At 38.7% G+C, this 22,816-nt stretch overlaps 1 protein-coding gene across 4 annotated transcripts in view; it reads left to right on the top strand.

Annotated features, from left to right (window-relative positions):
- Positions 1–14,384: 14,384 nt before the first annotated feature.
- The window catches only part of SVIL (supervillin), a 104,565-nt gene continuing 96,133 nt past the window's right edge, over positions 14,385–22,816 (top strand). For 2 of the 4 annotated variants that reach the window (XM_032706188.1, XM_032706214.1), the window contains exon 1: positions 14,385–14,451. In XM_032706188.1, the coding sequence (XP_032562079.1) occupies positions 14,388–14,451 (64 nt within the window). In that variant the 5' untranslated portion in view covers positions 14,385–14,387. Of the gene's footprint in view, positions 14,452–17,034; positions 17,629–22,816 lie in introns of those variants that run through there. The other 2 variants (XM_032706172.1, XM_032706179.1) reach the window with 2 other exon arrangements.

The raw sequence follows: 22,816 nt of genomic DNA on the forward strand, positions 1-22,816 counted from the left end.
GAACTATACAAATCCCACAGGCCTAGATAATCTCTACAATAATTATGTAGTCCACTAAGTGAGTATAATTTCCAAAGCTTTGCTCATGAATAAGGCCGGATTGTTTGTGATGTGATTTCATAAAACAAACAAGGAGACTAAAGGCTCCAGAGGCTGCTTAAGGGTTTGCAGATGGGTAAGTGCTACTACTTAATTGCTTAAAATATGTGTGAGGAGACACATGGCAGTTGTACAAAGTATGCCTTAAGAAATAAACTTATTGTTAGGTATGTGCTGAATTTCTTTACTAATATAGCTGTATTTCCAACAGGTCACTTTAATAATCTGTTCAAAATAGCCTTTAAATGTTCAGTGAGGGTTTTACTACTTATTCTGCCAGATAATAATATATGTTGCTAAATATTTTCTCTCTGCTGAATTCTAATTGTGGTAATAAAGTGAACATTGCTATGATCTTTCTGGTTCTGCTTTGGTACTATTAACACATACTTGTTCTGATCCCATACATCCTATCTAATTCTCCCACCTAAGACAGCTGTGCCAACAGAAGTACTAGGAAGAATACAACAGTTGTACCAGCCTAGGAAAACAATGCTCCCCAGAACATGGGTGTTGGAGGACAGAGATAGCTGACATGTTCTGCCATGGAGCTGATGGACTTTTCAATGGATTGTCTTGCCTGGCCTTTGAGGTAGCCAGCCCCAAAACAGCAATAGAGATACAGCCAGTACTCTTGAGATCACAGGAAGCTGTAGCATCCCTTTGGAATGCTTTAAGAATGTACTGATGTCTTACCTTTTTGGTTTTTGTGTTTTGGGGTTTGGTTTGGTTTTGTTTTGTTATTGTTGTTTGGTTTTTGTCTGTTTTTATGGCTAGATGTTGTCTAATTGAGATAAAGCACCATGCATACTTCTGAATGAGGATTCATACGTGTTCAGATAAATCTGCTGTGTGATGCCCCACACCCAGATACAGAAAGAATCACAGAAACAGCAGCAAATGGTGATCTTATTGAACCTCCAGACTTGTAGAAGGGAAGGCCCCTTCTGTGCCTGTTCCCTGTTACCTCCCTTGTACTGGAGCTTCCTGCAAAACAGAGACCTGTCCTGAAGTCTCCTGCATCAGCATGGATTCCTCTGTAAGCTTTATTTTACTTCACTAAGTCAAAGTCCCTAGGGAACTTAGAAATTTGGGTGATGGAAGCCAAAGACTTACCCAAAAATGGGTATTCTGTGGAAAAATTCCTTTCCTTAGGCACATAATCTAAAAAATTGCTCCAGTGACTTAACGTGAATCTTAGTGCTTTTTTAACCTTTAGTTATGTATCCTCACCAGACTGCTGTGAAATTGAAGAGTTCCCTTTATCTTGAATGATGGACTGGGAGCTGGGTTATGAGGGCTGGCTACCATGTTCTCACCCACATGTACCAGCTTCCCCCTTTGTACCCCTCTGCTCTTCTAACGCTGCACTGAGTCAGATGTGTTTAATATGTAAGAGAGCAATTGAATTATTTTTATGGTTGCTGGTCTGAAATGAGTCAGTGCAGGGTCAAATGTTGTGGAGCAGGGAAGGGAGAGGAATGGGAATCTGGCAGCCAGCAGCTGGCTGAGATTGCCATGGAGCCACAGACCAACCCTGGTGACTTCTCCAAGGTCACACAAGCTTCTGTCAGCAAGAAATTGAAACTTCTCTCTTGTGTTGTTATATAGGGTGCTGACCTCAGGTCTGTCACATGCAATAACTGGCAGGAAGTGGCTTTAGATTTATTCTACGTGAATTTATTGCTTGTTTGCAAATACTGATGTATGAATTAATAAATGCTTTCTAGTGTATGCCAAAATCCAAACATACTGAACTGGTCATAATGTTAGATCTTCAGGTGTAAGCTGGGTGCATTTCATGAGGAATTCATGGTTAACCTGAGGTAACTTTCCCTTAGAAATGGGATTTTTGGATAAACAGTGATCTGTCAACTACAGCACTTTTCTGTTTAAGGACTACTGTCTTTTAATAAAGATAGCTCCAGAGTTAGTGTCTGAAACAAATTATTACATGGTTATATTACCAACTTAGTAAAAATCAGTTGGTCACAGTTGCCTGATAACTCACACAGTCTGCACTGTGAGTGACACTTTATCAGTGGCCTAATACAAAATTTATAATGGAGTATTTCACCAATCCTGGGCGCACAAATTTCTGGATGCACAGCATTTTGAGCTATGATCCTTAAAAAGGCAGTGCTGAAAGGGTCTGAGGGCAGAGCTTAGGTCATATATTCTGGCATCAGTTTCTATGCTCTATTTTTTTGTTTGAATTCATTTGGGAAAAAAGAAACTAGGAAACTTTTTGAGTGAAGATTTTGGAGCCCTGTGCTGTTTATGAAGCTGTCTGCATCACTCCTGTCTTTTAAAGTTTCCTTAGAAAAAGGGCTAGCCAAGAAATATTCTGGACGTGGTTGTGCATAACATTTGTGCATTTTCTTTACACAATACACTGCAGTTAATTTATTTTGAAGAGCTTCCTTCTAGCTCTGACAGATTTTGTCAAGCTACCACTTGACTTAATTTCTTTATCTGTTTTGTTGTTATTGGTTGGTTGGTTTGGTTTGGTTTTTGTTTGTGGGGTTTTTTTTTTTGTTTGTTGGTTTGGTTTTTTTACTTTTATTTCTTGAAACAAAATAAAGCTTCTTCCAGGTGTTTTGGTTTGGATTTTTTTCTTTTAAGAAGGACAGTATTGGAGAAGTCTGTCTCCAGAAATCTAACATATTGTCTGATGTTCTTCTAGAAACAAATATATCATGTGGATTTTTATGTGGGAGGCTTTTTAGACTTTTAAGGGTTGGGTGTTAGCCACAAGGTTCATGTGACATGACAAATGTGAAACATCTGTGTACTGATGCACATCACTGTTCTCAAAGTCATTCCCCCCACCACATGCATTGAATTAAATACAAGAATTTAGAGAAAAAACAGTTGGAAAAAGACATTCTGTCAAATACAATGGCAAGGATCTGTTGTGCAAGCTGTTGGAACTCACACACTTCACTCACTTATTCAGAGCTCTGATGTGCTCTGTGCATTAACTGTTGTTCCTTTGGAACGGGGGGAGTGGTATCATGCCTTCCTAGTTGGTGGCAAACTGTTTTCTGGATGGAAATTAGAGTTTAGCATAAGGAATTTCTCAGTGTAGTTCCTTGTTTGAGTCTTGTATGGACTGTATATGAGGTAAGGAGGTGGCTGAGTTGGTTTACTTGTATTGGAAACAAAAGGTGGCTGAGCGGCTTAGACCAGGATCTCACATTAAAACATGAATCTTATTCCTAACTCTGCCTGAAATGACCTTACTTGGTGACCACTATCCTTGTAAATCCTCAGTGCTACTGTTTGTCTCCATTCTATAGCTGGAGTAAGAGTTCTTGGCTATGAAATATCTGTGATATAGAAAAGCAATTCTTATGGGTAAGATTTGACCTGTAGCATTCTGGGACAGAAGCTAGAAATATTCTGTCTTCTAGACTTCTTAGCAAATTGCATGAAGGGCACTGTACTTCATTACAGCTTGTATACTTGGTGCTATCACCTTGGTCTGACAAGGGAGGTTCAGGTTTAGATTGCAGGATACAGTATATCCAAAAATGAGACTTCCAGATACAGGTCACAAATGATGTTGAGGTGGAACTCATGGTTGGGGTGGTAAAAAGCTCACTGGTCTGCAGAAGGCAAGTGGCAGATATTCATAGTTGTCTTTCTAGTGACTTGCATGTATTTCAGAAGTGGTCTGAAATTGTTTAGGTTTGAACACATAATTAAGTAGTGGGTTTTTTAAGTAATGTAAATCTGTTCTTTCAGATGTTTTCATCACAGATAACGGTTTATTGAATTTTGGTACTAACAGCTAGAAACCAGTATTAAAAACTCAGCCCTTACTTCCTAGGTTATCTTCACAGACTTAACTCTGGGACTGAAAATATAAAGAACCTCCTTTTAGTTGATCTGAATTTAGTTTCAAACATCCATCTCTGAGATGATTTCTGAATACTTCCTTCAAACATTGAGGGTATGATGGCTGTTTTCATGCTGTGCTTAGTTCTTTTTGAACTTATTATTTCTGAGGTTTTTAAAATCTTGTTCAAAAGATATTTTCATTAATAGGAGATTCTATTCTAGAGTGCATGTAAAAGCTCTTGTTCCAATATAGCCACATAGGTCTGCTTTTCAGACCCTGGAAAACTTGCTCCCATTGAAAATATTACTTCACTTGGGATTCTGAATGATGCCCTGCTTCTAAAGGAGGTGTAAGAAATGGTCTGAAGTAAAGGGAACACCTCTGGGATTTGTTGTCCAGAGGCAGGTGCATAGGGAGTGGACAGAAGTGATATGCAAGACCTGCATAATTTGGGCATCCATTTCAATTGTCCTGTTGTCTTAGAATTTGCTATGCTCTCATTAAATAGTTCTTATCATAAAACTATAGTTAGCTGATAACAAAATTCAGGTTCTTTAACATTAAAAGTTGGGGGGGTGTCTATTTTTGTTTGGGTTTTAAGTTGGCAGTTTTTGAAACTAACCTAATTTTTTTGTTTGTGTGTTTTGTTTCCTTTTTAAAAGCTGTTGATCCAAACCAACCAGCCACTCTCTCACCCCAGCCTGCCTGGGCTAAAAGGCTGCCCCCACCTACCTCTGTGAGCCCTGTGTCATTAGAGAGCGAGGAGCCATGTAGATCTTTATATTGCATTTCCAGCAGGCTTCTTGTCTTCAGTGCTGGCTACAGGAAGTGCTGTCTGAGTCCACATGCTCTTTGAAAGTCTCATGCAGAATCTGGACTAATCTAATTGGGATCTCTCTGGTATAGGACTTGCCCAAGCTGTGTTTTTCTATTTTAAATGTTTTTTTAACTTAGCTTTGTAAAACTATAGTTAGGAAACAAATCTGTACATCCAGAACATGTAGGTGTTAAATTAAGCTGGTGTTCCAAGTAATTAAATGCAGCTGTGATGTAAATTACTTATGTAAACACAGCAGTAATTTCACATCCTTAGAACAATTTATGTTCTGTAGCTTCTTTTACCCATGCTCCAGTTTTGTTAAACAATTGGGAATAATCCTGGGAGGCCCATCTGACTTTAGTCTGTTTTATTGCATGAAAATGCCCTTCAGAGTGCTGGGAAAAAAAACTTGATAATTTTTCTAAGTATTTGAAGAGACTTCTGATGTCTTCAGTCTTTATTACACTAGAGGTCAGTGTACGATGGGAGCTTCTGTGCTGTGGTGTAGAGTTTCTCACAGAATCCTATTTCATCAACTTTGAAACCAGATTCTAAGAGAAACTGTAGCCCGTTACTATGGAAAAAACTTAACATTCATGTGTCTTGTGACTTTCTTGGCTAAATGACTTTTTTGAGCTTCCTCCTTTTAATTCTCCTTGCTTGAGGAATATTAGGCAAGTATCAATAACAATACTTTAGTGTGGTAAGCATGAATATGCACATTCAGTTGTTCCAGCATGCACCTCAAACATTCACCTTGCATTGCAATACCATGACTTTTTGGTTCAGATATATTTCTATATGCCAGTGTATTTACAGGAGTCCTCCTTAACTTGTGCACTGTACTTATTCAGGGCATGGTGGGAGAATTGCACATGCACCCATTATTTTTAGAGTAGTAGGTGTCAGTTGTCAGCTTCCTGAGCACTGACCTGGTAATCCAGGTGAATGGCTTCACTTTTGAGTGCTGAGGGAAATGTAGTCAGGCATGATTCTCTCGTGATACTTGTAGAGATTCTTTCCTCAGCAGGTCTTCTTCAGTTCTGCAGAAACATAACTTCCTTAAATATGTGGAATGTGCAAAAGCAGATTGTTTCTGAAAACATCATTGAGCAGGGGGACTAGAGCAGATGGTCAAACTACAACAAGTATTATCTGAGGTGAAATGGGAGGGAAGTGCACTGAAGGAGACTCCTGCTGACTGGAGCAGATTACATCACAAATGACAATTTAAGTAAGATAGTGGGGGAAAAAGCAATAGGGTGGATTTGAGCTGCTGAATGATTTCTGTGAGAACTGACTACAAACAAAAGTGCCTGTATCCTGTTAGTCTTCTGTAGGGTTCTTCTGAAATGCCTCAAAAACATGAAAGAACATGGGATGTTAAGAGTTTACAGGCTTACACCAATATAGATGGTAAGTGCAGTCATAGAGCTGAATTTTCCCAGTCTTGAGTGATATTCTGAGTGTTCAAGAGATGTGGACCAATGAAAGTTTGTGTCATCTTTCTTTTTGATGGGGTGGAAGTGGGAGGGAACACAGTAAAAGGAAAACCAGCAGCCTGAAAATCTCCTTTGCACTTGGCTCCTGCCCAGTATGTTTTGTTACATGTCTCTGGAGCATTAAGAAGGATAACACCTCAATTGAGATAGTGTGAAGGAGGTGTTAGACTCTGGTTTAATTGAACTGTCTGTGAGGATTCCTGGCTTCACAGGAAAGTTGTTGCACTGTTGTTTTTCCAAGCTGCTTTTTCTTTTTTTCTGTAAAAAATTACTATGTACCAAGGCTTTGCAGAATGGGGCTTTATCAAAACATCTCTAAGTGGTGTCAGGTTTCATTGGGTTGGGCGAGAGCCTGAGAAGGCAATAGCTCTGCAGAACTGATGTGATATAAGTCATTAAGCAACAAATAAAACATCCTAAAAATTTATTTTCCTTTCCTGTCCTTTTCTGATTGGAGGGACGCACCTTAATTTGTTTCAGTGAAACTCTTCAAAGTCTGTTGTGCATGTGAGAGCTCCAGAACTAGGAGGCTTATCTTAAAGAAGAGAGGCTGTTGTAGGTGTCCTGTAGCCAGCCTAGTGAATACCCTGATGGACCCCTGCAGATTCTTGCATAGCAGCTCTATGTCTGTGTACATAGTGACCATCCTTCTTGGTTCAGCTGTCAGATGTTAAGTCAGTCCAAATATTGATGTCCTCTGCATCCAGAAGAATTTTTTAGAGAAGAAATGTAAGTTTGATTATTCTCCTGGATCAAAAATGATAGATCTTTGTAGCTAAGCAGAGATGATTACCCATCTAATTCCTCTTTCTAGTTCATAATATCAAGTATCCAAATGATATTTTGATGTCTGTCTTTCCTTCATGATGTACTGACTAATTCCAGGATCCATCTGTTGTGTAATAAAGCAGAGTCCATCAAAAAGGCAAAAATTAATATTTGGAGTGTCTTTTCCTGCTTTTGTTCTAAACTCTCCAAATGCAGGAGTTATCAGATATGTGGTTCAAGTGGCTTGACAGGCCCTTCCCAGAGGAACTGCAGAGAGAGGGCAAAAAGTTGCAGCCAAAGTCAGTCTTGAAAAGGTTGGAATTCAATTGCCAGCTCTCACATTTTGATTTCAATCTCAAATGTTTCCTGGTAGGTGCTCTGTATTTCTTAGGTCTTATGTTTGTCTCATCATGAAGTTTCTTGCCAAAACTTACAGTAAGACTCCTGACACTAACAAGGATGTGTAGAATATAGTGACACAGGCAAACATATCTAAAAAAACCCCAACAAACCAACTCTGTCAAGATAGTTCAACTCACACCAGATTTTAAGGTTCTTTTAAAAGGACAGACTTTGATGGGCTTCAAAACTGCAGCCACAGTCTTCTCTCTCTTGTTCCAATACATAAATGTAACATTTGCCAAAAAAAAAATTAATGAAATGTACTGGTGGGACAGTGGCAGTGTGCACCAAATTTAATGTGTGTTGTGCAGTAAAATGTCCCCTCTTCCCACAGCACAGTGTCTTTCAGGAAATCTGTGAAGTAGCTGACCTAAACTATAGCTGGATTTCAAATCCTTCCTTTTCTGTTTTTGGGTTTTTTGCCTTTTTTTTTTTTTTTTAATATTGATACATTAAGAGGAATAAGGTAGGAACAGCAGAAGTAATCAGGCAACCCTACAAGTCAAGTAGCAAGAAGGAATTTGGAAAGTGAGCATTAGGTGATAGTGGAAAAACTATTTTATCTTTCTTCCAACTAACCCTTGACCATCTTTTTTTCTTCACCTTTCCTACCAGACTGAAGTGAATGCCCACTCATTTACTCTTCCAAAGTGCACGAATGCTTATTTGAGGTGAATGGAAATTGGGAATGCAAAAACAATAGCATGTCATTTACCATATTCTTGGAACTTTCCATTTCCTGCCTGAAATACAGAGATAAATATGGGTAGATCTTAAAAACTGGCTTAGTTCAAATGTGTGAACAGCTGTGTAACAGTAGGGAGAAGACTGAACTGCTGCCTTACCTGTCCTTGTGCACTCTAAGGTAGTCTATGTTTGCAGGTTTGCTTGTCTTCTAAAATAAGAATTTTTTCCAATTCAGGCAAAATTCCTTTCTTATCTGTCTTTTCAATGAATTATTTTTGTTTTGACCTCTTCTCTAGATGCTGTTATTAGTGTCTGACATGTTCAGCAGCTGCAGTGGAAGCAGAGCAGTGACCTGACTGCTCTCAACAGTTGTTGCTCCAGTCGCATAGGATATCATTACTTCATTTTGTACCTCCTAATAGATTAAAATAAGGAGTTGAATAAAGCAGTTATGAAAGTGAAAGCAGTGTATTTGGCACCCTAGACATATATGCAGGTGAGCTGAGCCTGAGCTGACCAGGAGTAAAAATGTTATTTTAGTTACCAGCTATCACAGAAGGGAGACAATAATCTGTGCAATAGCACAGGCTGCTTCAGGTAGTTCAGGTCTGCATTGGAGAACTCCTCACTGCTCTTTGGGAAGAAACAACTGCATGTGGTACAGAATAGAGTAACAAACCTGGAGTAGTTGATTACTGTAAGTTTTTATGAGTCCAGGGGATTGGCATCTCTAAGGACATTGTGGTGCTAGGATAATTCAGCCAGTTTAAAACAACCTAACTTGGATACTTCACCAACATGAGTATCCGTGTGGGCTAAATCACCCTGCAATTAATGTTACAGGCACAGCCAGAGATATTTTGTATGTGCCAAAAAGAAAATAAAACCATTATGGTTCAAGGTGTGGGATCAGAAATCAAGCCATGTGGCAGGTGTTGTCTGCAGAACTGGACTTGCTTTATAGGTCAACTCCACTAGGACAGGTCTGTCTCCTGATTGCTATGGTTCTAGGAAGACAACTGGCTTTTTCTGTTGCACCCACTGATGCTTAAAATTAAAGATTTTGAGGGTATTTTAGTAGATGCTGCTAGTTTTGTTATTTTCTTCAGTGCTGCTTGACCTTTTTGAAAGATGTAATACAGACTACTTCCTGTGAGGTGGTTAAGGGAAAGTTCAGAATTTCCAAAGAAATTGGTAGTTTAAGAATGTCTTATGTTAAAAGGTCAGACTCTGGTAGCCGTGAGGGATCAAGTGCCTCCTAGTTCCTAGGAAACCACAAGACTTCTCTTTCTCTGTGAGTATGGCTACAGTGCATCAACAGCTGGGCTTTGAAGAGTTCTGTTGCTTGTGGTGATGATCTTATCCATATGAGTGGGCAAGGTAGCAATGTGGTCTAAACTGCTTCGTTCCTGGCAGTCAATCAGTTCATCCCCTTTGTGCCTGGTAGTTCTGTAGTTGTCATATCCTGGGATGTGCATTTGTGGTTCTTACCCATACTTTATCCATACTTTATTGTGTTTGTTTCTTGTAGGAAGACTGCCTTTGGATTGTGAGCCACTTGGACATGGTGATGCAGATGTACCTACAGGGTCAGGCCTGGATGGCTGGGATTTAAGGTAAGCCTTTGCTGAAAAATAGATGCAAATGTGAACCAAGAACTAAAGATTGTTGTTTTTCTTCTTTTTCCTTTTTCTTTTCCTGGAGTTGTTTGTATCAAACATTTAAAGAAGAATCTGTGTGTGCCTCCTAGCGTGTATTTAGCTTTAATAAATTGCAGTGATATAATAGTTAAGATCCCAGAGTAGACTTTAGGACCTTCAGAAAAGCTGATTGGTATTTAAATACCTAGGAGATGCTCATGCAGCTTTAGGAAGAAATGTTATGCAGTAAGAAAGTGACAATATGAGTTGCTGAAACTTCATCTCAATATTCATTGAGAGGCAGCAAGCAGCTGAGGTGGACCCCCTGTTCCAGCCTTTCTATCATTCATTCTTCCAACTGTTGTATAACAAAATAACTTCAACCATTCTAGACTATGTACAATCTCTTCAAATGTAACATTTGAATTAGTTACAGATCTGTACTCTCTTTCATGTTGCCCACTCTTCAAGATTGATTATATATTTGCAGTTTAGATTTGATTCAGTTTTTCTCAGCTCTTGGATAAGAGAGAGCATTTCCCGGTGTGAACACAAACTAAGAACAAAAGGTACCTTTTTGTGTGTGTGTTTGTGTAGCAGGTTCTGTCTGTTCCACAAAGGCAGAGCTCCCATAACTTGAGGGATTAATCTTGCTCTTGGAGAATTGTGTAATTTTTGTTACTGGAGAGATGTGGTTTCTTGGACATGATCAGGAAGGTCTCGCTGGTTCGTATCAGCATGATAGTATACAGGTGATCTATCTTTTAACTTTCCTAAAAGAAAATTGATGTCTAATTCTGATCATACTGCCCAGCAAGAGCTGTCATCCTGTTAGTTCTCTTGCTACATGTAGCCTATGTTTTTTCATAGAGGTATGGTAGATACCTTTTCAGTTGTTGCTACAGAATTATGTGAGAGCTGCGTTCTTTGCAACTTGTCACAGGTTCTGAAAGCTGTGATAACGTGGTGGAAAGAGTGGAAGTTTGAATAAAAGCTTCTTTTGCTGGTTTTAACACATCAGAAGAAAAGTGGGGGACTGGGACAGTGCTTGCTCTTATATTCACTAGAGAGCTTTGAAAAGTTGGAAGGGCTAGCAGTAGAAAAGCAAAACATAACCTTGATAACTTTGATTATGGCAAAAAGGGAATTGAATCTTGACAATTCAGAATTAAAGCATTTGTATAAAGTCTCCTCCAAAAATGTTAGAGCAAGCACATTCACATCACATTTATTGGCTGCATGGTTTCTATGCAGTGAATAATTTAATGAAGGTGAGCAGAAGTAGCCTGTTCTTGCAATACTAATGCAGGTATGTGAACAGTCATGGGAATTTAATTTTTTAAGGGTAATATGTACTTAACTTCTTTCAACAAAGACTCAAGTAAGTCAAGCATCTAGAGAATTTCTTGCTGAACTTGTTTCTTTGTATATACCATCATAAAATGGTTGTAACCTTCAGAAGATGATGCTATTAGACCATGTGAATGAATATTCTGGCTGTATTTAAAAAAGAATCAACAACTAAAATGTGGTTTATTTTAGCAGACAATTTATACAACTAGAGTTTGTTAACTGTACACAATTTACACACTTAAAGTGACGTAGCTGGACGAGGTGTGATAACTAAGCCACGTGCTCTTTGGATATATAGTCTTTGGATGAACATATTCAAGTTTTTCCACAGCATCTTGCAATACTGTGCAATATTTACTGTATCTGTAACTGGCTTATAATGTATGTTCATTAAACAATTACATGGACTTCAGATTATCAGACTGTAAAATGATGGAAGAAAATTGGTGATCACTGGAGGTCATGACCCAGCTTTCTACTTCGTTGCTGGAGTTGCATCTGAGTAAGACTGGACAGTTGACTTTGGAGGCTGGAAAATGTGCAGGGTGCAATCAGATGAGTCACTTACACTCTCTTTTCATGTCATTCCAGTAGACACAGTTTATGACCAGGTATTTTGTTTTTTTAATTTACAGTGTTGGCTTTGCTAGCAGCATATCATTTATCATGTACTACCTGTACTGTGTAACTTCCACAAAGACAGCAAAGGCAAGGCTTCATGTGCAAGTTCATGTGCTATCTTGCTGGACACTTAAGCAGCCCTGCTTATATATGAAGAAACATGAAGTGTTCCTTCTAATACTGGTGTATTTTTAATTGCATAAATAACTCTTGCTGGCTAGTGTAGCTTGCAAAAACAGTGAACTGTTTAATTTATGCCATCTAGGATAGAAATGGAACACTGGGGATGCCCAGTTTTATAAATCCCCTGTCAGTGCAGCAGTCTCCTTCAGGTTAATGTTCTCACTAACCCCCCTGGAAACTTCATCCTCTCCCTTCTCAGGCTAAAGGCAAAAGGATTTACTTCCTATTTATTTTTTCAATAAGATTGTTTCCCCCTACTGTGGTTTCAATTCAGCTGGTTTTTTTTTAATGCTTTGTATGCTTAATTATTAATGCTTGCACCATTTTAAAAAATAATGCCGTGCAGTACCTGACAATCTCTTGCTGACCCAGCAGGTGAGGCTTTTTTTTTCTTTTTTTTTTTTTCTGTTTTGAGAACAGTTTACTTGAACTTTTGCACTTTACTGATACAGAACAGTAGTACTAGACTTCTTGCAAAAGCCAAGCTTACAGGGAATGTCATCCTGTTGAAAGTTGTTTGCTCTTATACAATATGCTTTTAAGTGTGTGTGTTTGGTATGGTTCCTGTTTGTGCCTGTTATTCTCTGGCAATGTTACTTGTATTCAGTTTACCTGAGAGGGGAAGTGTTAGTGTTGGAATAGCCTGGTGTTTTGTGCGGAGGGTCCAGGTCTTCAGTTCTGTTTAAAAGTCTATCAGATCTCCACCTTCTGCCTTGTTGGTAAGGACTGATCTTATGCTATTTTCTCCATACAATTCCTCTCAGACTTTAGGACTACATTACTTTAAGGCATCCTCAAAACTTTGATTTTGACCCATCCAGGTCTGACACTTCTTTCTGTAATAAGGCTTTTGAGGAGCAGCTTGTCCACCTGGGTAATTTCTTCCTAATTTCCATTCAGTGAAAGCTTTCGGTTTTGCTTCTAGGATTTGAATTACTTATGCCTCTTCCCAAAGCTTTTATTGCAGTGCCCTACTGAAAACGTCAGAAATTTTCAGCTTTGGGAATATGTTTCCCCCAAAACTGTAGTGACTCAAGAGTGTTGTTGTAAAGCCATGCAAAGCAAGAGAGGGTCAAAAAATCTGAGAAGCAATGATTCAGTTGTAATGCTTTTGCTCATTTCTTTGAGTTGTGGATTCTAACCTCATTAGTGGCTTCTACAAACCTTGGTGTTCATGACTTGCAACTGATACCTTTTCTAAAAACAGAGGGAGGGAGGAGAGGGAGTACTCTGTTTATTTCAACAACCACAAGCAACACTTCCAAAATACACTTGTGGTTGTATCGCAGAGTTATGAATCTTAGGTTATCTAGTGGTGACTAACATGGTGAGACAGTAGCCTAATATGTCCAGGCTTTATTTAGAAAAGGTAATTCTTGTCGAAGACAACACCAGTGTTTCATTCACTGTTTGCTGAATCCATAAGTACAGGTATCAAGTCTGTTGACAGTTCATGATGCCAAGATACAGCAGCTCTCCTTTCAGGGTCTGACTACAAATTTTAAAGGATTTTGCAGTACAGAAAGAAAGAAATTCCTCTCCCCCTCCAGCTTCTCTCCTTCCAAATGCACTTTTTAGGTTATTCTATGGTTTGATCAAAGTTAACAAAGGGTTGTGATATCTCTGGATCCGGTAGATTTTTCTCTTACCTTGTGGTGATTTTTTTAAACACTATTATCTCATTAGAGAGATGGTTCACAAATAGACTGTAACAGCTTTCTAAATTCTTCAGCCAAAGCCTGGATTATACCAGTTGTTACATTTAGAGAATCCTACAGGTTAAGAAAAAAATTACTTTTTTTTCCTCACTGCAAGTTAAACCTTGTAGAGTCTGTGTGTGCATCTTCAGTAAGGCAGGAATCTTCTACTGTTCTGCCTATTTAAAAATAAAATGGAAGAGCAAATCCTCTCTGGCAAACTGGGAGTTCCTCAGGTTTTGGGTTATATACAGTTTGCATTGAAGATAAGCTGGTTTGGGGGGCATAGGCTTTGACATAGAACATGTGGCTTTATTCCCATGGACAGACAATGCAGCTGAACTGGGGATTACTGAATACTGTGGAGTCCTCCCTGATTTGCCACCTTCTCATTGATTGCGAGTGCAGGGAATTGTTTGCCCCTGTGGCAATAACATCATTTTAATATTTGTCTGGTAGTGAAAGAATGAATGATATCTTCTCCCAGAAAGACAGAAAGTGTTTGTGTTGGTTTGGGGTTTTCTTTTAAAGTGTTGTTGGTTTTGGTGTTGGGTTTTTTTTAAGATAAATAAAAAATCTTCTGTGGGTCATTTTAGGCTCTCAGAAACTTGAATGTGCTAAATGAGTATGTTTCCCTAGCTGAGCCAATAGGGATAGCCAGGCACAGGCAACACTTTTATCCCACGAAAGGGAGGAGGGGTGAATGAGCCAGAAGATATAAGCTGAAACAAAGCCATGCTGTCCTTCTGAGTCATTCGCATACACTGGATGGGTAAGGCTTCCTGCTTCCTGGGACACAGAAGTGGGGTCATGATTCTAACAATGGACGTTGGTAAGTCGCCTTTTATTAAATTTGTCTGTGGGTTTTTTCTGGGAAGTCTCTCCTTCCTTCCTCCTAGCTGAAAAGAAGATATCTGTAAACTGGGAGGCTGAATTGTTAAATAAAAGAATGCTTAATCCAGACTTTGCATGCTGTGTGCACTTCACTGTGTGTTACACTGGTGTTATTTCTTGACTGTTACTCATCGAAGCATATATCCTCTCTTGCAAAGCAAGACCTTGGTATCAAAAGTGTGCCTGTTAATTTGTACTTCTGTCTTCATTGGGACAGAACCTGGGGCTTGAGAAGTACATGATGTCTCACTCTGATAATAGATGTGATAGTGTCTGGAAGATGCATGCTAGATCTTAGGCTTGTTGAAAAGAGTTATTGGTGAACTAATGTACTGGCTGTGGCTTCCTCTACTCTGTGTTTACAGAAATTTTTTATTGGGGAGGAAGAGGGAAAAACTACTTCATTTCTGTGGTAGGCAGCTCTGCTTTATGTGCTTATAGCCAAGAAAGTGTACGTGAAAAAGCACACACAGAATTTGGGGTTTTTTAAATTAGATATGAAAGTGAAATCTTTAACATAGTTCCCTGTGTGATAGGGAGAATGAATGTAGAGTGGTTTCTATAAAAGAAACAAGCAATCCCAGTCCTGCTTCTTGAGAGGGGGTGTGTTTCCATGTCATAACTTGCATCCTTCAAATTCCACAGTAATAAAAGACCTTGGATTTTAAATGGTTATGGATAGGACATAAAGCACCAGTGGTTGTGCTCTGGCAGCATGCTCTCGGCTGCTCCTTCCCTTTACCAGCTGCAAGCATGCCTGCTGCATTTTTAAGAGGTCTGTTGAACTTTTGTCAGCAGTTGGTTCGGCTACTTTTTTTTCACCACAGTGCAGAAGCATAATGTGACATGTTCTGCAAGCTCTGTTCAAAGTGATAAACTTAGTCGGGTAGATCTTGCCAGTCTGTTTTATCTACTTGTCACATGCTGGGTTTACTCCATGCTAATGAAAAGCTCACTGTCCCCTGTGTATGTGAATTGATTCAGTTGGGCATATGCTGGGCCCTAAAGGGAAAAACTCTCTGTGCCTTCTTATGGCTCTTTAACTTTACCGAGACTTCCAGAAGGTGACCCAGCTGGGTTCTTCATGCACAATTTAGAGGAGATAGCAAACCACTTCATTTAACCCACCCACACCTAATTAAAGTTGTTTTGTTGTCGTCTGTGTAGCCAGTGACTCTTTTTGTGTTCAAGGTATGTTACAAGCTTTGCAAAGCTTGTAACATAACTTAAAACTGAGATGATGAAATTTAACACAAGCTCTAAGAGGAGTAAGATGGTGCATGGCTGACAATTTTTCCATTAAGTGGAAGATGATTTTTTTATTAAGTGATTTTTTGGCCCTTCCATTAGAGTAGCTTCTAGAGGAGCCAAATTTCAGGCCCTTAAAGCAGTTTGAATACCAGGAATTGGTGATCCTCTTCTACCCTTGCTTGAATAAGGATTGATGCCTAGATTGTAGATGTCATGCCATATATTTTAGGAGGATGCCCTGGCACTGTTCAGAATTTACATGCTTGTGGGAGATAGAGATAACAGGTTTTGCCCACAAGACATTTCTTCCCCTTTGAAGTACCAGAGTTCCTGTACTGCCCTGGAGTAATTGAACTCTTTGTTTTGGAGAGACTGGGAGGATGTTAATAATATCTGGTTGGAAAAATACCTTTTATTTGCCTATAATTACATACTTGCATTGTGTGCTGTTTCTTTGCACTGTGAGGTGAACCATAAATATAATGCTGCTCACCTGTGTTTCATTGGATCCAAGCCTGATTTTTTTTCCCAGAACCATGTCACTGCACTGGTTTCTCCAGAACTACTGTGCTCTTGTAGTCCTAGTGGTAATTTTCAGTTATAACAACTTGTATGGTTAGTAAACATATATTTTGGAAGATCTTAATTCTGTAAGAATTCTTAAATTATAGTTCTTAGCTTCTTTGTGGGAAAACTACCTGAAAGGAAACATTGTAATTCAAGAATTTATAACAGGGAATTCTAGTACTTCACAAGTGTATTTAGGTTACAGAAAAAAATATGCGAGCAATGCCTTATGCCTCAATCTGGGACATGGATGGTGCCCCATGAAGTTTATCTGCTTAGTTTCACCCACCTTTTAAAGCTGTCCTTGCTGTTCTTGGAACTGTTTGCTTATTTCAAATTGCATGTTTGCATTACAAGTCAGGGCTGATAACTTCTTTTATATGGGCATAAAATACTTAAGCTAGTTTTTAACAGAATAAAACTTCTCTTCCTTAAGATAATTGTAAGAATAGTTGTGCATTTGTTTTAAATTTGTATTTAATGCATTTAATGCTGCTGCATTTGTCTTAGCACCTTCTAATTTCTGTCAGGAGGAGAACTAAAAATGTTTTGGATGGGGGGAGTAAAAAGGAGGGCTGCAAGACAGAGTTGACAGTATAATTGGATTTGAAGCAGCTACAGGCTGGGACTGTTGCAACAGCTGATTTGATCCTTCTGAGTTTCAAGAGCTATTTATGGTAGATTAGCTGTATCAAAGCTCTACTGTTCCAACCATAAAAGGCTGGTCCTCTGTGAAGTTGCCACACTGCATTTGGCTTAGTCCTCTGAGGTTGGAGAGCCTATAGCTTTTTATGTGGATAAATCCAGTGATGGATGGAAATACTAAAGGCAGATCAAGGAATAACACTGTTGAGGACTTCAGATGGCAGCGAACTCTTAAAAGGAGATTTTCACTAATAAATTTTTTGCTCTGATGTTTGGAATCAGCACTTGGATATAGCTCCTGCATATTTACTGCATTTGGTGAACGCATGCTTTTAGGAAAGCGCTGTTCTAAATTTATCTGACTTATCTGAATCATCTTGACTGCACATGTACTTGCCAGCCATGCATGTTGATATTTGGTAACTTTTGTGAAGTCACTTTTCTGTTTTCTGAGCGGGTGAGTGTTAGGTCCTTTGGAAAGAAATCTTAGCTAAAGTGAGTAACTTCTTTAAAACAAGAATTATTAAATACTTGGCTAAAGAGAGCTTCAGGCGATACCTGTAACTACTTTGAGAAGACTTTGATTCCTTTTGCTACATCCTTCTGTCCTCTGTGTAAAGGCAGACAAGTGGATTTTTTACAGGACTCTGAAGTAAGTAGCACCTTGTCTGGAGAGCTTGCACGCAGTCGCTCGAGTCACTTGTTTGAGAATATTCACAGCATTGTCAGGTTGAAATGCAAGTGGGTTTATTCCAGCCTGTGCATGCCAGTCCTTCAGCCTTCTGTAAGGCATTTTGTGTTTTTATTTTCGAGTTTTGCTTAGACGATGAGTTCATTCTGCTATGAATGGAAAGTCCTGTCACTGGTTGGTTTGTGTGATGTGTCTATTCTTTTTCAGTTTTAATATGTGAACCTTAGCCACAGTACTACAAACGGCTATAAGAACACTTATATAGCAACAAAAGTTTTCAGTAGTAATTTTCTCTTGTGTTTAAGAAGTTCTGTATACACCTGTGAATACTGTTGCATTGGATAACTCTTGTATTTTGAGACTTGGAGTGTTCCGAAGAAAGCTTCCTCCAACTTTCCATTCTCTTATTTTTAAACATTATCAGAACACCACAGGTGGAAGTTACTGGCACTATTTTACCTTCCTCTCCTGCAGCAGTATCCTTGCAGGCAGTTACTCGAGCCAGTTGTTTGAGAATATTCACAGCGTTGTCAGGTTGAAATGCAAGTGGGTTTATTCCAGCCTGTTAAAGGGGGGGAGCATAAGGGACAGGGGGATGGGAAGAAAAGTTTCCTTGCTTCAAGGATATCCCAGGTGCTATATTTTAATCTCCAGAAACAAGAACGGTGTCCTTGCCAAAAAAAACTCAATTTCCCTGTCAAGAACTAGCAATTTAAGGCCATCTTCCATTTTCTTTGGATTACAAATCTGTATTTCTCCATCAAATGTATCCAGAATTTTTATTCTGAATTCTATAAGCCTTTGTTTTAGCCCAGGGAATACCAGAAGACAGAACATATCTGGAGCGTTACTGTTTAAAAACAACTGTATCTGTTTAGGGATGGGAATATTTTATTGGAATAACCAATAAAATATATATATTAAATTTTTCTCACACAGACTTTATTAGATATACATTTAAATACTCACCTCTATCTGTGTATTTTATAGGAGATAGAATCAGTCTACCTGCATAAGCAGTGAGGATATGGAAGAAACTGCCTGATCAATATACTCCTTCAGACAGCTTCTTAGTTTTTGTGTTGGATTAACAGATGTGTGCTTCAGTTCGATACCTGACTTTAAAATGTTTTTACATCATTTCCAGTAAAATTAGTATTTTTAAGAAGCATCCTTTTTTATGTGATCTGATTTTGTTTTCCTTTGCTAATTACATTTTTAAAAGCATGTTGCTATAAATTGCTCCACCATTTTAACACGCCTGTTTTGTACCTGTTAACCTGTTAGAAGGTGTCAATGCCTTAAAAGCCTTAAAACCACAGAGCCATCAGATACAGAAGTTAGATATCCCAGAGTGTGCAGAAGAGCAGGAATACACTGGTAGAGCTCTTAACTTGAGTTTCAGACTCAAGTGCACTAACAGTATAATGCAGGAAATATTTTGATTGATGAAAAGTAACAATATCTGCTCCTCTTCATGCAGCAAAGGCTTAAATGTAATGGAATAGGTAAATTTTCTTCCCCAGCTCAATTTAAATGTTAATTCTACCTCATCCTGTACTGTTTTGTCTTGATTGAATTGCTGAATTACATTTTTGGCAAAAATTTCCAGTAGGAAGGAGAATTTCAGATTTTTCTGGGCATTATTCTGCAGGCCTTTAGTTTGGTAGTTGACATTTCTTTGCTAAATTCTTTGATAGTTTATATGGGATAAAGGTAGTGGGGATATGCAAGCAGTATTAATCTGTCTTTGAACTATGCCATTTTTATACAGAGAAGAGACATTATAACTGTACACAGAGCTCCCCAAAACCATCTAGTTGAGGAACAGTAAAATGATAGTGCAGATTTCTTCTTCACAGTGAGTCAAGGTAGACTCGAAGAGGGTAGAGTTGAGCCATTTCTGGCCAAGACATTTCCAGACAGGTCAGAGGAGTCTTTTGCCAGTTTTCTGTGTGGAAAGTATATGTGTCTTATACATCCTAACACATTATGAGCTGAGGTTTCTCTTTTGTGTAGGTTTATGTTGATGAAGTGGTTTGAAAGCTTTATATAGTCTTACTACGTTTGTTTATGTGAAAGGATATTGAGAGTGTATAGAATTTGTGGTTTGTGGTTTTGGGGTTTTTTTAAATGCAACATTTTCATTTTACTTGCTTAGAACATGTTCAGAAGATCAGCTCTTGTCTATGAAACCTTTAATATGATGAACAGGGGAGAAATTGCACAAGTTTATTCAGTTTAAATTGTCATTGTTTGAGTTCATGTTTGTTCCCCAGTGTGTTGGCTGTTGTGCATGGCAATTTCACTGCAGTTTTCTGGAGGCAAAAGCTGCTGAACAGTTTGCAGTAACAGGGTGGCTGAGATTATTCCCTTAGCAGAGGCCTTGTGATTCACAGTGTGTTTTCTTGCTGGATGCAAAGGCTTCTGTTTCTCCACGGAAAAGCCTCCATTTGGCATAATGGAGGAGAATAGTGATCTTGCAAAGGAATTAGTGTGCACAATGGTCTCACCTTATTAGTTCCCTGTTTTGCTGCTTTCCCAATTAGACACTTTAGGGTTAACAGACACACTGGAAGGTTGTGATTTTTAATAAGCAAAACATGTCCTACTTGGAGTCTGCCTTAAGCAGATAAGAATGCATTGGGTAACTGGTGATAAAAATGCTTCTGATGTCACTTATTCACGTGGTGGTGTGTTGAAGGGAGTCTTTCATTAGAGAGGGTACAACAACTATGCACAATAAATCTTTGCTGATTTATTTGGATTCAGTTGATGGAATGGTCTCTGCTCTAATGATGCCAGTTTTCAGAGTTTAAAAAAAAAAATAAATCTTTCAAAGACCCAGATTAAAATAGTTTGAATTTCCACCAAACACATCTCTCTTCAGGTATACAAAAAAGCATCATGAGAAACTCAGACATCAACTATCATGTGTTGTAATAACTAAGGCTAGCCACATTTCTAAAGCAACTTGAGGCTCCATCACACCATTACAGAGGAAGTGTGCAATTTCCCAACAGAACTCAGCCATCTGACACTAAAAGATGCCATGCTGTTACTAGTGGTCTGTTACAAAGGAACTGCATTTAGGTGTTACTGCCAAAGTACTGTAAGAAGTTAATAATACTTCTGTGGAGTTAATGACTGCCAAATGTGCTCCTCGTGGCTTATACCTGTAAGACTCTTGGCAGTCAGCAAAGACCCACAGGATTTCATTCTTGCTTTGTTATATCAGCCTCAGATTTAGACAAAAATACTGTCTATTCCCCAAAATAAAACAAAGGTAGCACTGTCTCCTATTAGCTCGCTGCGGAAGGATGAAGGAGTGTGGATTAATGTTTCAGAACAGTTGCACCAAGTGTTCTAGAGAATATGCAAGTCATATGTGCTTTACATGTGACTTTTTCAATCTTGCCCTTTCTGACAAGAAGCCCAGTTAAGGCTCAGAGACAGCTACAATAACTCTTTAACTCTTAGAAAATAATTGCCCCAACTGTTTATATTCATATGAAAAACGGAGAGTATTTCAATGTATTTTCCATTAAGAGCCAACTGGCCCTGAAAGCAAGGTGAGATCCTACTGAAAGCAGCATTTCAGGCAGCTGTTGGCATCCCAGCGGTGACTAGGGTTGGTCAGGCTAATCATGTAGCCACAAGTTAGGTCTGGGAGTTAAGACCTGGGTTCACTTGGCTTCTGTGTCAGTCATCATAACACCTACCTGTCTTCAGTTACAATAAAAAAAACTTGCCAGATTTTTTAACACAGGCAACTGGAGCTGAACAACTGACACAGTTGTTGCTGCAGCAGCACTAGATTTCACTTTTTATTCCCTTTCATTGTGAAGACAAGTAGCTGATTTTTGCAGTGAGTAAAGCTAACCTTGAATTACATATTTCTTACTGTAGTCAAACATCCAGAGCATATAACTCGTTTGAAAAACAGACTTAAGGCTTCAGTGTTGGTAACTCTAAGCAACTTGAAGCTGAGGCAAATAAAGCTTATGGCATGCCTTAAAAACTCTAGAGTTAGTTTTTACTAACCTATTTCAAACAAAAAAACATATCTTAACTCCCTGAGTTGAACTCAACAAAACCTGTGTGAATTGTACAAGTTGACTTTGAAAACATAGCTCAACCCCTGCCTCTTCATTCTGATCAGATAGTAGGATGTGGCTTTGCAAGTAAGGAAACTTTGCATTTAGAGGTTGTGGTTCAGAATAAGAAACTTCATTTTATAGCGGTAAGATTAACTCTGGTCTTTAAAGGCTGCATTACAGATGCAATACTAAATTCTTGGGTTGAAGTTTCCCATCTTTCCTACTTCCATTCCTTAAGTTATACTTAAGTTAGCACAGAATATGTTTTGATTATAGAGCTCTACATACTAAAATATTCTCTTTATCAGCACACAGATATGTAAAAGTGTGTTACAAATGTAACTGTGGCAGATGCAGTTTCGATATTGTCAGAATGCAGTATCAGTTTATATGTGGAATTGTTGGAAATTATTACTGTAGCTCTGCAAAAAATAAAAAACATTGCACCCTCAGTCAACCAACTGTCCTGAGAATGAACAAAACCATTAGAAGGTTTTTGTGGTCAGTTTTGCTTATCAGAATCCTCTAGAATTGTGTTTCAAGTGACTACAGTTGTTTTGTGCTATAGTGAATTAGAAACATAGTGAATTAGAACACCTCTGGAAGAAATATCTTCTGTTTGCAAAAATTGTATTTGGTGTGTGGATAACTTTGATTTTTGTTTCCTTGTTGAAATTTCTAGAAAGGATAAGGGTCTTTTGGCTTATTCAGAGCGAGAAAGACTAACAGAACTAACCACTTATGCTGACAAAGGTAAGGTCATTAATTTTATGAAATGATATGCATTAAAGGGGGGGAGCATAAGGGACAGGGGGATGGGAAGAAAAGTTTCCTTGCTTCAAGGATATCTCCCGAGGATTTCGGAGGAGTATGGATCAGGCAGGTAGATTTGTATGTGTACATGTGTCTGTAAAGGCCAAATAGACTTACACAAACATATTGCCACTTTCAGCAGCTGTGAGTCATGCAGTGAAGAGCCAGGCAGGCCAACAGTGCTGGTGCCAGGAGGATTGGCATGTAGGAATCTGTGCCAAGTCTTCATCAGGCTC

This window comes from Chiroxiphia lanceolata, chromosome 1 (genome assembly GCF_009829145.1).
Source record: "Chiroxiphia lanceolata isolate bChiLan1 chromosome 1, bChiLan1.pri, whole genome shotgun sequence".
In the NCBI taxonomy this organism is placed as follows: domain Eukaryota; kingdom Metazoa; phylum Chordata; class Aves; order Passeriformes; family Pipridae; genus Chiroxiphia; species Chiroxiphia lanceolata.